Source organism: Panthera leo, chromosome E2, assembly GCF_018350215.1.
Source record: "Panthera leo isolate Ple1 chromosome E2, P.leo_Ple1_pat1.1, whole genome shotgun sequence".
NCBI lineage: Eukaryota > Metazoa > Chordata > Mammalia > Carnivora > Felidae > Panthera > Panthera leo.
Window position 1 is genome coordinate 48,446,207 of NC_056693.1, and position 13,787 is coordinate 48,459,993.

Genomic DNA, 13,787 nt, shown 5'->3' on the forward strand with positions numbered 1-13,787 from the left:
GGGGCGTCTGGGTGGCTCAGTCGGTTAAGCCTCTGACTTTGGCTCAGGTCATGATCTCACAGTGCGTGGGTTCAAGCCCTGCATCAGGCTCTGTGTTGACAGCTCGGAGCCTGGAGCCTGCTTCAGATTCTGTGTCTCCCTCTCTGCCCCTCCCCTGCTCATGCTCTCTCTCTCTCTCTGTCAAAAATAAATAAACATTTTTAAAAAATCACTCATCAGGGGTGCCTGGGTGGCTCATTTGGTTAAACATCTGACTCTTGATCTCAGTTCAAGTCTCAGTCGCAGGGTTGTGAGTTCAAGCCCCATGTTGGGCTCCACGTGGGGCATAGAGCCTATTTCAAAAAAATAATAATAATAGGGGCACCTGGGTGGCTCGGTTGGTTACGCATCCAACTTCGGCTCCGGTCATGATCTCGCGGTTTGTGAGTTCAAGCCCTGTGTTGGGCTCTCTGCAGTCAGCACGGAGCCCACTTCAGATCCTCTGTCTCTCTGCCCCTCCCCGACCCATGCTTGATCTCTCTCTCTCTCTCTCTCTCTCTCTCAAAAATAAACATTAAAAAAAAAGAAACTTTAAAAAAATAATTTTTTTAAGTTTATTTGTTTATTTTGAGAGAGAGCAAGCGAGAACAGGGGATGAACAGAACGAGAGAGCCAAGCAGGCTCCTTGCAATACAGGCTCAACTCATAAACCCATGAGATCATGACCTGAGCTAAAATCAAGAGTTGGACACTTAACCCACTGAGCCACTCAGGTATCCCTCAATTTTGTTATTTTATTCAAGATTATTTTGGCTCGGGGCACCTGGGTGGCTCAGTCGGTTAAGAGTCTGACTTCGGTTCAGGTCATAATTTCACAGTTCGTGAGTTCAAGCCCTGCATCAGGCTCTGTGCTAACAGCTCAGAGCCTGGAGCCTGCTTCAGATTCTGTGTCTCCCTCTCTCTGCCCCTCCCCCACTCATACTCTCTCTTTCTCAAAAATAAACAAACATTAAAAGGAAAAAAAAGATTGTTTTGGCTCTTCATCTGGGTAGGTGAATGGGTGTGGGACACAGGTTAATGGTTTAGCCTGAAATCCCACCACAGCTAAATAAGAGGATGGAAAGTTGTGGTTCCTTTCATGTGAGGCATAGATCATTTTTATTCAAACCACTGACAAAAATATACCTCCCAGTCTCTTATTTAGCCCTGACAGCATTTTTGTAGGTGAATGGTTCAGGTGAAACGGGTAAGTGGAATATGTGGTTGACAGCTGTCTCTGATTATAATTGGGCCAGCAGACCAGGATGACCATCTAGCAGAGCTAACCCTTCTGGGCCCAGTGGAAGAGGGAGTTTGGGACTCTTTGCCCTGTATCTCTTAAATCTAAGGGAATCCAGTGTCTTCCTGCTTATTCCTTCTGCTCCATGTATCTCAGGGAACTGGACCCTATCCTGACTGAGGTCACCCTAATGAATGCCCGCAGTGAGCTGTATTTACGTTTCCTCAGGAAGAGGATCAGCTCTGATTTTGAGGTAGGGGACTCCATGGCCTCAGAAGAAGTAAAGCAAGGTAAGACGTGTTTCCCATATTTTCTGGGAGGGCTGGGACAGAATTGGCACTGTTTTCTGATAGTTAAGCCACAGATCTCTTAACAAGGAAGTAACTAGGGCTTCTTAGCATCTGAGGTCTGTGGGCAAACTAGGAAAGCTAGACTTAACTAAATGTTAAGGAATGGACAGGATCTTTGAAGCCTTTTACTCATTTTACAGGTGAGGAAAGCTAATACCCAGAATGGTTAAATTATTTTCTTCTAATCTTTTCTCTACACCACGTTGCCTCACCAACTCTGAGTTAGGGATTGGTGTTTAATTTAGATCAGTGACATGGGGCGCCTGGCTGGCTCAGTCAGAAGAGCATGCAACTCTTGAACTTGGGGTTGTGAGTTTGAGCCCAACAATGGGTATAGAGATTACTTAAAAAATAAAATCTTAAAAAAAAATTCACTATAATCTCCAATTACTATGTTCTCTAATAATGACAAAACATTTAGAAATAATCTGTGTGTCTAAAAATAGAGTTCATTTTTTTTTTTTAATTTATTTTGAGAGAGTGCAAGCATGGGTGGGGGAGGGGCAGAGAGAGCAGGAGACAGAATCCCAGGCAGGCTCCATCCAAGCCATCAGCCAGGAATCCTACTCAGGGCTCAAAACTCAAGAACCATGACATCATGACTAGAGCTAAAATCAAGAATTGGCTGCTCAACCAACTGAGCCACCCAGGCACCCCTAAAAATAGAGTTTAAAAAATGGACTGGGGCAGGGGGCCTGGGTGACTCAGTTGGTTGAGCAGCGGCCAACTCTTGATTTCGGCTCCAGTCATGATCTCATGGTTCATGAGTTAGAGCCCCTTATTGGGCTCTGTGCTCACAGCTCAGAGCCTGATTGGGATTCTGTTTCCCACTCTCTCTCTGCCCTTCCTCCCCTTGCTTTCACTCACTCGCTCTCTCTCTTTCTCTCTCAAAAATAAATGCATAAACATTAAAAAAAAAATGTGGACTGGAGTGCCTGGGTGGCTCAGTTAAGCATCTGACTCTTGATTTTGGTTCAGGTCATGATCTCATGTTCGTGAGATGAAGCCCCACATCAGGTTCTGCTCTGACAGCACAGAGCCTGCTTGGGATCTTCTCCCTATCTCTCTCTCTGCCCCCTCCTCACCTTGTGTTCACTCTCTCTCTCCCCCAAATAAATAAACATTTAAAAAATTAAAATGTGGACTATCTACCTGATAAAATATCATACGGCCATTAAAAATAAGCTAAAAGAAAAATAAGCTATATAGAAACTGTGAAAATATTTATGATATTATCTTTTTTTCATTTTTTGTATTTGAGTGTAGTTGACAACACAATGTTACATTAGTTTCAGGAGTATATGATAAAATGGTTTAAAGCAGAATACAAAATTGTATCTGTACCATGATCATAACTATGTAAATTATGTACAGATTGGGAACAAAGACTAGAAAGGAATGCGGGAAAATGAAAACAGTTGGTATTTTTGACTTAGGGAAGAAAAGTGAGTATTTCTTTCTTGGCTGTCCCCTAGAGCACCAGAAGTGTCTGGACAAACTCCTCAATAACTGCCTATTGAGCTGTACCATGCAAGAGCTAATTGGTTTATATATTACCATGGAGGAGTACTTCATGAGGGAGACTGTCAATAAGGTAGGACAGAGGACACATCCCTTGGAAATGGGGCTTCGTGTCCAAGAAGCCGGGCTGAAAGAAATGGCCAAGGCATGTCGCATTTCCTAGTCCTGCTTTGAGAATATCCTTGGGTGCTGACTGAGCAGTACCACTTTGTATGGTTAAGAGGTCATCTTTGGGGTTGTCATGCTCTCCAAAGACCCGGCTGGATGTGTTTTCCAGGGCTCACAAAACAACAACTTAGCTCCTCAGGGAGCCTACTTGTGCCCTGCCTTCTTTGAGGTATGTGGGTGAGGAAACTCGGGAAAGAAGGGCCTCTCCTGATGTCTTACATCCCAGTTAACAGATGTCCCCAGGGCAAAGTCCCTAAGTACTTAATTTCCTAACATAGTCATCAGTAGGGAAATAAGCTATTTTGACAAGGAAAATTGACACCAAGATATAACTAGAGTAAGCCATGTTGGGAGAAACAAGGACAAGCTATAGAAAAGGGAGCAAAGCCAGAGCATGTTCCAGAACTATCTAGAACAGTGGTGTGCAGAACTGGAGCTCTTACTGGCTGCTTTGCCTTTTGGTTAGGCTGTGGCTCTGGACACCTATGAGAAGGGCCAGTTGACATCCAGCATGGTGGATGATGTCTTCTACATTGTTAAGAAGTGCATTGGGCGGGCTCTGTCTAGCTCCAGCATCGACTGTCTCTGTGCCATGATCAACCTTGCCACCACAGAGCTGGAGTCTGACTTCAGGTACAGTTGACTCCCTTTCTACTTTCTAGGAAGCAAAAAGCTCCTAGTTGTGACTGATTTCTAAGCCTATGTAGCTTCCCTTTTTTCCATGTGATTCCAGTTCAGTGCTATATAGGATATGAGCTTCTATCCATAGCACAATACCCCTGACTTCAGACAGCTGTATAGCAGCCAGATACCTTACAGGCCAAGTCTGTGCTCCCTGGACTGGATTGGAGGGGTTACTGGCCCTCAGACCTAGGAAAGAGAATAGGCATCTCAGTTGAAGGCAATAGTTGTAATAAAGTAATCATAGTTACCATTGCTACAGGCCAGCCACTATTCGAATTTCTTGCTCTTATTCAGTCTTGATAACAACCATTAGCCCTCTTTTACATGAGAAAACTGGGACTCAGATCATACAGCTCATAAATGATGGAATATAGAATAGAGTCCAGAACTGACTCCCCAAACCTGTTCTCTAACTACTTGTATGGTACTGCCTTTCACTAAGCTGTACTGCCTCCTCTTGAGTCTGTTGGAGCTCAATGCTAATAACTGGGAGCCTCACAGGGAATAAAGAATTGGCCAGTCTTCTCTGTATGTTCTTGTCACATCAGTGCCATTAATGGGTTGTTGGGTCTCTCTCATACCCTGGATGCTCAAGTTTTCCTATTATCGTCTCAAGGATTGGTTAATCCCCCAAAAGAGCAGGCCATGCTGCTGGGTTAGGGTCATGGGCCCTCTGGTCCTGTGGTCCTGGAAGCCAGATTGAATGCTGTCAGTCTCTATATGCCATTCTGCACCCACAGGGATGTTTTGTGTAACAAGCTGCGGATGGGCTTCCCAGCCACCACCTTACAGGACATCCAGCGCGGGGTGACGAGTGCTGTGAACATCATGCACAGCAGCCTCCAGCAAGGCAAATTTGACACAAAAGGCATTGAGAGCACTGACGAGGCCAAGCTGTCCTTCCTGGTAGGTAGCCCTATAGGTCAGGAGCTGGTTGGTTTATTTCAAGAGTTTAAACTATGACCTCTAAGCCACAGTATAATTGGCCTTCAACGGGAAACTTTTCCTCCAGTGTCTGTATAGAAGGAAAATTCCTCTTTAAGGAAAGCTCCTCTTAGAAGGTTCTGAAACCATTTCTTAAGTCGGGACCTATTTCTGAGCAGCCCAACGCAGGACATGAACTGTTCCTTGCCTAGAAGGCTGGGCACCTTGCAACTCAGCTCTCCCAAGTGCTCATTCCCAAGAGGACTACGAAGCTGTTCAGGGGCTCCACTCAGTATCATGCTTGGTTTGCACCTGCTACAGAGCCAACTGTAATATCTGTGCCAAGCTTCCAGACCACTTCTGTAAGGCCAGTCCCACAACATGGGTGGGGACTGATCATTTAGACCTACCAGGGCTCTTTTCCTAGCGAACTTCTTAGGCTTTCAACATCCTCAGAAAGATGACCTTTTTTAAAGCCCTTAGCTACCCGGAATGACACAAAATGAAGCAGTGAGTTTTACCAGGTGTGTGATAGCTGGGAAGAAAGAAACATGAAAGGATGAAGGGATTTATGCAAGGTTAACAGCCAGTCTGTGATGAGCCAAAAGGAATACAGCTGTATTCTGGCTCAGCCCTTTCTGGCATGTGCTGTCTTGGCATTCCGCTCCACCCCCACATTGGCCAGAGCCATCTTGGCTCCTGGGGTACAGAGCCTGAAGGAGACATCCAATAGCAGAGCTCTCCATCAGTAGTCCACAGATGGGGTCTCTGAGCACCTTGGGGTTGGATGCTAAATGTATACTTTTTTTTTTTCTAGAAACAGGGTCCTTGGCTTTTATCAGATTCTTAAAAGGTCTGTGACCCCAAAAGTGTTAACAGCTGTTGTTCTCAGAGACAGAAGCCTAAACATACCAATATCTACCTACCTGTGCAAGGAAACCCATAGGAACTGGTCCTCAGACTGCTGTTTAGGCAGCCTCACTCACTTCCTGTCACTGAAAATATTTTCCCTGAGCATGGGTTCTGTTGATCTGGAATGTCCTGGTTGTTGCCAAAAAAGAGGATCAGCTCCAAGAAATTATTACCTCTGAAATACACCTTTGGAGACCTTTGTCAAAATGTTTGGCAACCAGCTTCATTTGATCATGAGCTGACTTAAATTTTTCATTTTGTTTGCGTTCTGTTATTTCATTTTCTACAGAACTTACTTTTATTCTTTCATTTCTCTACTCAGAAACGACTCCTAGCTTTGCATCTTTGCTTGGTGGTTTGTTGACAGCCTCTGAGCCTCACTTATCCTACCCCTCTAGCGCAGGATATTTTCCTCCACTTGGCCCCGCAAGTCCCCATTACACTGGCTGCTGTGCTTTTGCACATTCTCGGCTGCCATGCACAGCTTCATTGTTTGAGGGCCCAAAAGATAAGGCCAACATGAAAGGTGATGCTAAATGGTTAGTGACAGATTTCTAGTTTTCCTGACGCCAAGTACTTAAAATGTCATCGCTCCCACTGCAGCACTCATTTCTTATGTCACCTTGATTCATTTGGCTGTCAAGATGAATTCCCCAACGGTGTTGACAGATCATTCGCCATGAGCTGGGGATAAGCCCAGTGAATCCATGCTTACAAGGACTGTCAGTACAAGGAAGCTTTGAAATCGATACCTCTTGAACCCAAATCCATTTTCCCTTTATGATAGATTTTTCTTATGCCCCTAAATGCTTTGGAAACATTTAAGTTGTGGCCCTCATCCTTGAGCTGTCATCACAGTACACTTATTTCTCTGGAAGCTTGTGATGTTAGCAGCCTTGTGTTGTGGCATGCTAATGAAAGGCTTTAAGTCTTATCCCTCCCCGATGGAAGCGGCCTTAGCAGCACTGTCAGCAGCATGATCTTTCACGATTAGCTGCAGGACACTGATGAGGGAAGCACTCTAGGGAACACAGGAGGGCCATCCTAGTCTCAATCCCTGGGGTTCTCGAATTCTTCTTTTACTCTCAAATCCTGAAGTTCCTGACTCATCTTTTTGAAAATAGGCTCCTCCCTACCTCATCCCTGCCTTCATGGTCATGCCACCAGCACACCAGTTCAGAGACAGTATGATCCTCTCATACTTTCTGATTCCTGCTCTGCACAGCCTCTAGAAGTAATACTTAGTATTCTGAAGTCACAGCTGTGCTCGTATGGCATTCACCTGTTTTACATAACCCTCAGTGCCAACCCGTTGTCCACAGGAGAGCATAGCACCCAAGTCCCAGTCTGACTGCACTCGCCTCTGCAGCTTTACAAACTCTTGCTGTTTTTCTGCACATATCCGTGTACTGACTCTGCTTATTCCCAAATACTTTTTGGGGTTTTCTGCCACTCTGCAACTGTGTATGTTCTCCCTTCTTCAGAACACATTTATTTACTCATTCAGTCAACAGATATTTATTTGAGAAACTTTTATATATCAGGCACTGTTCTAGGTTCTGGAGCTACATTGCCCAATAGGGTAGCCAGTAGGCAGAGTTGGCTATTTAAATTTAAGTTTAAACCAAAAATCCAGTTCCTGAGTTGCACTAACCACATTTCAAATGCTCAGTAGCCATAGATGACTAGGGGCTACTATACTGGACAGTTCAGATTTAGAATATTTCCATCATCAAGAAAGTTCTTTTGGGCAGTGTTAAAACTGAAGATACAGTTCTAAAGAGAACAGAATAGATCCCTGCCTTCATGGAGCCCTCATTCTAGTGGGAAAGGCAAACAAGAAACAAACAAAATGATACTGGATAATCCTAAATACCATTAAGAAAATAGCAAACAGGACAGTGCCCTATAGAAAGACTGATAGGAGTGGAGAAATGTACTCACCCTCATCTGTCAGAATTACTCCAGACTTTTTGATCTGAATAAAGTTCATCTCAGTTACAATTCAGCCATGGAGCTTTCCTTGAATGCCTTAGAGCAAAATGTTTCTTTCCTCTAAATGACCATAGCAATTGGTGCCTTCATCATCACTTTTGTCACATGCTGCTTTTTATGATTGGTATTTCTGTATCAAGCTTATAAGGCAATAGAGTTATGAAAGAAGGAGCTCTTGGCTGAGAGGAGGGAGACCTGACTCTATTCCTGGCTTTAGCTCTGTGGCCTTTCACTTTCTGTCCACTCACCCTGCTTTATTTTTCTGCATGGTGTTTATCTTTATCTGATATTTCTTACCTGACTTCCCTTCTGGAATTGTGGACCCTATGAGAGGGTGGATTTCAGGAAGCATTTTTTTATTTTTTATTTTTTTTAATCTTTACTTATCTTTGAGAGAGACAGAGACAGATGTGAGCCGGGGAGAGGCAGAGAGAGAAGGAGATGCAGAATCTGAAGCAGGCTCCAGGCTCCGAGCTTGTCAGCACAGAGCCTGACGCGGGGCTCGAACTCAGAAACCATGAGGTCATGACCTGAGCCAAAGTCAGACACTTAACTGACTGAGCCACCCAGGCGCCCCAGGAAGCATTTCTTAAATGAATGTCAGTCTTTGCCTCACTGACCTGGGCTTTAAGTCACAGGACTTCTCCCAGATCTGTGTGCCAAAACATGGAGCAAAAAGATCTGAAACCTTGGGTCACTACCCCTAAGATCAGATGACTCTCCTGCCTTAATGTCAGGCACAGGAGAAAGGGCGAGCCCGGTTCACTATTCTGCCCAATCCAAGACCTGAGCACCATACCTGATGCCATTGCTGTGGGTGTTCCTTAGCCCTCCTCTGGGCCTCAAGATTACAGCTGTCAGCCAGTCTGGCACTGGAGTGGGTACAAACACCAGTGAGCAGTGGGTCACATTCTCTGTCCTTACCTCCCAGGTGACCCTGAACAACGTGGAAGTCTGCAGTGAGAACATCTCCACATTGAAGAAGACTCTGGAGGTATGAAGAAAATAGCCTATGAGTTTTCAGTAGCTGCAGCTTCTCCAGGCCTCCCTGTGAGAGGGGTTCCTACGCGCTTGTTCTGGTAGGGCCTGTGCGTTCGCTGACATTGAGCCAGCCTTCCTTTAGAGCACTCGAGGGGATCAACATGGGAGGACCTCTGACCCACAAGCTGGAAGATGAGGATTTAAATTAGCACTTGTGGCACATACTTGGCCTGTGACCTCAGATAAGTCCCTTAGCTCCCTGAGCTTGGGGACTCTCATCTACAAAACAGATCTTCTTCCTGCCCTAATTAGGGTTTACTGGGGGGCCTAACTAAAAAAGGGTTGAAAGCACTTAAAAAAATGATAAAGTCCTCAAAAAAATGTTAGGAAATTAAGATGAAATAGGGTTTGCCAAACCCTGTACAAAGCTGTTGCAGTTACCATTTTTTTAATTTTTTTTTTTTAACGTTTTATTTATTTTTGAGACAGAGAAAGACAGAGCATGAACGGGGGAGGGGCAGAGAGAGAGGGAGACACAGAATCGGAAGCAGGCTCCAGGCTCCGAGCCATCAGCCCAGAGCCCGACGCAGGGCTCGAACTCACGGACCGCGAGATCGTGACCTGAGCTGAAGTCGGCCGCTTAACCGACTGAGCCACCCAGGCGCCCCAGTTACCATTTTTTTAAAGGAAGGCTGCATAGTGTGTTGGAAATTGATTGGGCTTAGAAGTCAGATCCCCCTAAGTTCATGTCTCTGCTGGACCACTGACCAGCTGTGTGGCATGAGGCAAGTTCTCTACCTCCCTGAGCCTCAGCATCTTCATGTATAAACAGGAAGAATGATCTCTGCCTCACAGAGTTGTAAAAAATGAATGTAGTAATATAAAACATGAGCTATGTGAGACGCATGCGGTGGTAGTTCATAATTGTATTAACAGTTATAAATAGCAGCATGGAGCAATCACTTTGTTAAGTGTTAGAAAACGAAGAGCCCAACTCTGCCCCAGTCTCAAACTCTGCCTCTGGGAGAGGAGGGAAGCTGGGGTCCTGCTGCCTCAGCAGACCCTTATTTCAAGGAAGATACAGTGCTGCAGAGGCACAGGCTGATGATAAGTGGCAGCTCTAGGGCTGAGCAGCCTGCAGAGGCCAGGACCCAGCACAGGGGGAGAAGGCCTTGTAACTGGCGGGCTTCCTAAAGGAGGTGCAGGGAGAGCAGTCAGGTGGGAGTTTACAGTAGTACTGAAAACCGGACCAGATGAGGAACTTACACCAGAAAGGCCTTAAAAGGGAATAAAGTAAGAGTGCTACTTACAAAGTACCAAAAGCACAGGATCTGTCACATGGTATGTGTTCAGCAGAGTGGCTGTTATTGTTAAGTCATGTCACCTTAGATTGTATTCCAGACTTTATCCTTTACGTTCGAATATTGGATTTTGAAGGAATATTTTGGGAAATGTTAGAAATTGAGAACTGAGCCGGTAGAATTAGCCAAGTAAAAACAGGATAGCAAAGAGCTGAAAAAACAATTGCCATAAATTCTACCCAACTTAGATTTGCATTTGCAGGTATCCTTTCTGAATCCCACTAGCAGCCCTTTGAGATAGGTCAGGTGGTGTGATGTCCATTTTACAGATGAGTTTAAAAGGCTAGGTAAAGATAGTGTATACTGTAGCTGCTGTGTAACTGAGGGCTTCTGCCTGCTGTATCAGTCCCTTTGCAACTCTTCCACACTGCTCCTCCTGCTGTGGCCAAAACAGCACAAACTTCTGAGGAGACTACAAGAAATTCAGGCAGTTCCTGGCAAAGCAAAACGTGGTGAGTTTCAAGCAGCTCCCCCTGTGCATTCTCTACTCCTAGGCTATCGTGTGGGGATTGGGAACAGGAACTCTGGAGCCAGAATCCCAGCTTGAATCCTAGCTCCATGACTTAATTGTTGTGTGGTGTTAGATAAATTATTAACTTCTCTGTGTCTCGGTTTCCTCATCTATACAAAGGGATAGTAATAGTACCTACTTCATAAGATAGGTACTTTAATTGATAAAAGTTAAATGCTTTAAACAGGGCCTGGCATACAGTAAGCATTTAAATCTTAGCTGTGATCATGATGATCTCCCTTGGGCAGCCAGACCAAGTTATTTAAAAAACAGAACCTATAATAAAAGCTAGCATCTCCTTAGTGTCTACTACTTGACAGGAACTGAGCTAAGCACTTTGTGCATTCAACTCTTCCAACTACCATGGGGACAAGGATTTGTGTTCCCACTTTTTAAACAGGGAAATTGAAGCTCAGAAGCTTTAAATCACTTGACCAAGGTCACTCAGTCAATATGTAGCTAAGCCAGGATTTGAAGCTAGGAATGTCTGACTCTAAAGGTACGAAAAATCTTCTGGTTTTTGTGTTTCTTATTCACACCCCCTGTTACCAATACTCTCATATTACCAAGGGGGAAATGGGAGTCAAGTGGCTAGCCGCTTGTTTTCTGCAACCTCTCGAGGACTGTTGCCTAGGATCAACCATAGCTGCTCTTAGAGAAAGCTGAAGTTGGAGAAATGGCTGGTTGTACATGGGGCATCCTCTTCACCCTCCAGGCACCCACATGGCCCATCCATGTTGGGAAGCCTGAGAGCTAGGTGTTCTCTCCTAGAGTGACTGCACCAAGCTGTTCAGCCAGGGCATTGGAGGGGAGCAGGCCCAGGCCAAATTTGACAGCTGCCTTTCTGACTTGGCTGCCGTGTCCAACAAATTCCGAGACCTCTTGCAGGTAAGCCCCAGGATCAGTTGCTGACTGAATCCTGTGCCTGAGTGTTGCTCTGAGCATATTGTTACTGGTTTATTATGGGTTCCATATATATAAAGAAACAAGGAGGAATGAGAGAGTAGCATGCAAGAAACTGAACTCATGTGAGTCCCTTGAAGACTGAAGATTTTTCAGCCGTTGTCATGCTGACAAGCCAGCATTCTGGTCCTCTTGAGTCTCCACTTGGCCCCCACAGTGCCAAGAGCCCAGAAAGGTGCTCAGAGGAAATGGAACCACTTGGTTACTTGGACCCACTGCTTGGCCTTAACCAAAGGTGCTGCCTAGTACCAGGCACTCAGAAGTCTCTTCTGTTGAGTTTGCCAAACCAGTCCCATGACCTGGACCTGAATTGGCACAGATCTGGAAATGAACATGTTGTTTCTGACCTCTTTTATTAGCATTATCTCTTTTAGACTTTGGACAGGCCCGCAGGAAAGCCCGCGAACTGGAAGAGTGCCCTGGTGGTCAAGGGATGGATGGAGCAGAAGGGAAGGGGTAGGTACATGTGCCTTTTGTGACTGACGCATCTCTGCCTTGTCCCGCAGGAAGGGCTGACGGAGTTAAACAGCACAGCCATCAAGCCACAGGTGCAGCCTTGGATCAACACCTTCTTATCTGTCTCCCACAACATCGAGGAGGTCAGCCATCAGGCCCAGGATTACCCCTCATTCTCCCAACCCCCAGCTGGAGGGCAGCAGAGCTGTCTCAACAGACCAGACCCTACATGCTTCTCTGGCCCACTTCCCTCACCCTCAAAGACTAGGTTCTTCCCAGTAAGCAGGTTATTCCTGCACTTAGAAGAGCTCTGAAAGACACCTAAAGGGAGTTTGCCATGACCTGATATGTCCTCTTTTATTGAGGCTTTCTGTCCCACCTACGATAGACTTCGGAGCTTTATTTTCTAGCCTAATGATGTCATTCCTGTAGAACACAAGATACAAAAGGAAACAAAATTCCGGGAGCTTTACCATGTTGTGTGGACCACTGCTGCAGCCCAGAGCCATTTGCTGGTCAGAAGTATGATAAAGCAGTAGCAACAGTATATGCTGGCTTGGGCGTCCATGCTGCTTTTTAGCTGAATGAGTCAGAAGCTACAAGACCTCTTCCTCTGTTTTCCTAAAGGGGTGAAAGCAGGGTGGGGTGCATGGTACTTTTTGGAGAGGCCCCCAGTGACCCAGCTTGTTTCTTGACAACAGGAAGAATTCAATGACTATGAGGCAAATGATCCTTGGGTACAACAGTTCATCCTTAACCTGGAGCAACAAATGGCAGAGTTCAAGGTGAGCAGAGGCTCTAGGGACCAGGTTATGGAATTACCCACCTCTGCCCAAATCGACAGCCTTTGTCTTCTCATCACACTCCTACTGGGAACTCTGAAAACTCTTCCAAGCCCCGGCCTGTAGACACACTCCCCGATGGCCTCCTGTAACTGTGCCCCCCTCCCCCTACTGAAGAGTCCTATATAGGCAGAGCGGCTTAGGTAGGACTCCCGCTAATGTCTAGCCTCTGTGTGCAGGCAAGCCTGTCCCCAGTCATCTATGACAGCCTGACCAGCCTCATGACCAGCCTTGTTGCCGTCGAGTTGGAGAGAGTGGTGCTGAAATCCACCTTTAACCGGGTAAGGTCCAGCAAGCACAGGTCCCCAGCTCTGTTGTTTTTCTTCTGAGGAAGACAAGTCCTGCCACCCTAGGACTTGCATTCCCTCTGTCTGCCGTCCGCAAGCCCTGCATATCCAGACCCGAACCTTCCCTGGCTTCTGAGGCCTTGGAGCTGACTGAGGCACCACATGAGGTCCAGCTGCCTTGCAGCCCATCGCTGAGGAAAACTAGGGGCAGGTTCCATGTGGCTGGAGGGCCAGGCCTTGAACACTGAGTGAGCTTGCGTTCCCTTGCAGTTGGGCGGTCTGCAGTTTGATAAGGAGCTGAGGTCACTCATTGCCTACCTTACCACAGTGACCACCTGGACCATCCGAGACAAGTTTGCCCGGCTCTCCCAGATGGCCACAATCCTCAATCTGGAGCGGGTATGTGCAGCTCTCCGGGCCTAGCAAGGGATAGGTGACTGGGAAGAGGCAGAAACAAAATCTGGATCCCTCTCTACCTCTTCACACCAAGCCTCCACCATCAGTCCAGCCCTGCAGAGCACCTTCTTCCTAGGCACCCCTGCTCTGTCTCTGGTGGAGCCCAAGGCCTTCTCTC

General features: G+C 46.1%; 2 protein-coding genes across 2 annotated transcripts in view; one reads left to right on the forward strand and one right to left on the reverse strand.

Moving 5' to 3' along the window:
- COG4 (component of oligomeric golgi complex 4) overlaps positions 1 to 13,787 on the forward strand; it is a 27,217-nt gene that overhangs the window by 12,815 nt on the left and 615 nt on the right. The window contains exons 9-18 of the mRNA XM_042918644.1: positions 1,415 to 1,548; positions 3,084 to 3,202; positions 3,764 to 3,930; positions 4,722 to 4,887; positions 8,744 to 8,806; positions 11,437 to 11,553; positions 12,135 to 12,227; positions 12,786 to 12,869; positions 13,106 to 13,207; positions 13,484 to 13,612. Coding sequence (XP_042774578.1) covers positions 1,415 to 1,548; positions 3,084 to 3,202; positions 3,764 to 3,930; positions 4,722 to 4,887; positions 8,744 to 8,806; positions 11,437 to 11,553; positions 12,135 to 12,227; positions 12,786 to 12,869; positions 13,106 to 13,207; positions 13,484 to 13,612 — 1,174 coding nt within the window. The remainder of the gene's footprint in view (positions 1 to 1,414; positions 1,549 to 3,083; positions 3,203 to 3,763; positions 3,931 to 4,721; positions 4,888 to 8,743; positions 8,807 to 11,436; positions 11,554 to 12,134; positions 12,228 to 12,785; positions 12,870 to 13,105; positions 13,208 to 13,483; positions 13,613 to 13,787) is intronic.
- FCSK (fucose kinase) overlaps positions 12,562 to 13,787 on the reverse strand; it is a 22,080-nt gene continuing 20,854 nt past the window's right edge. Inside the window, exon 25 of the mRNA XM_042918641.1 lies at positions 12,562 to 12,705. The gene's annotated coding sequence lies outside the window, so the exon portion shown is untranslated. The remainder of the gene's footprint in view (positions 12,706 to 13,787) is intronic.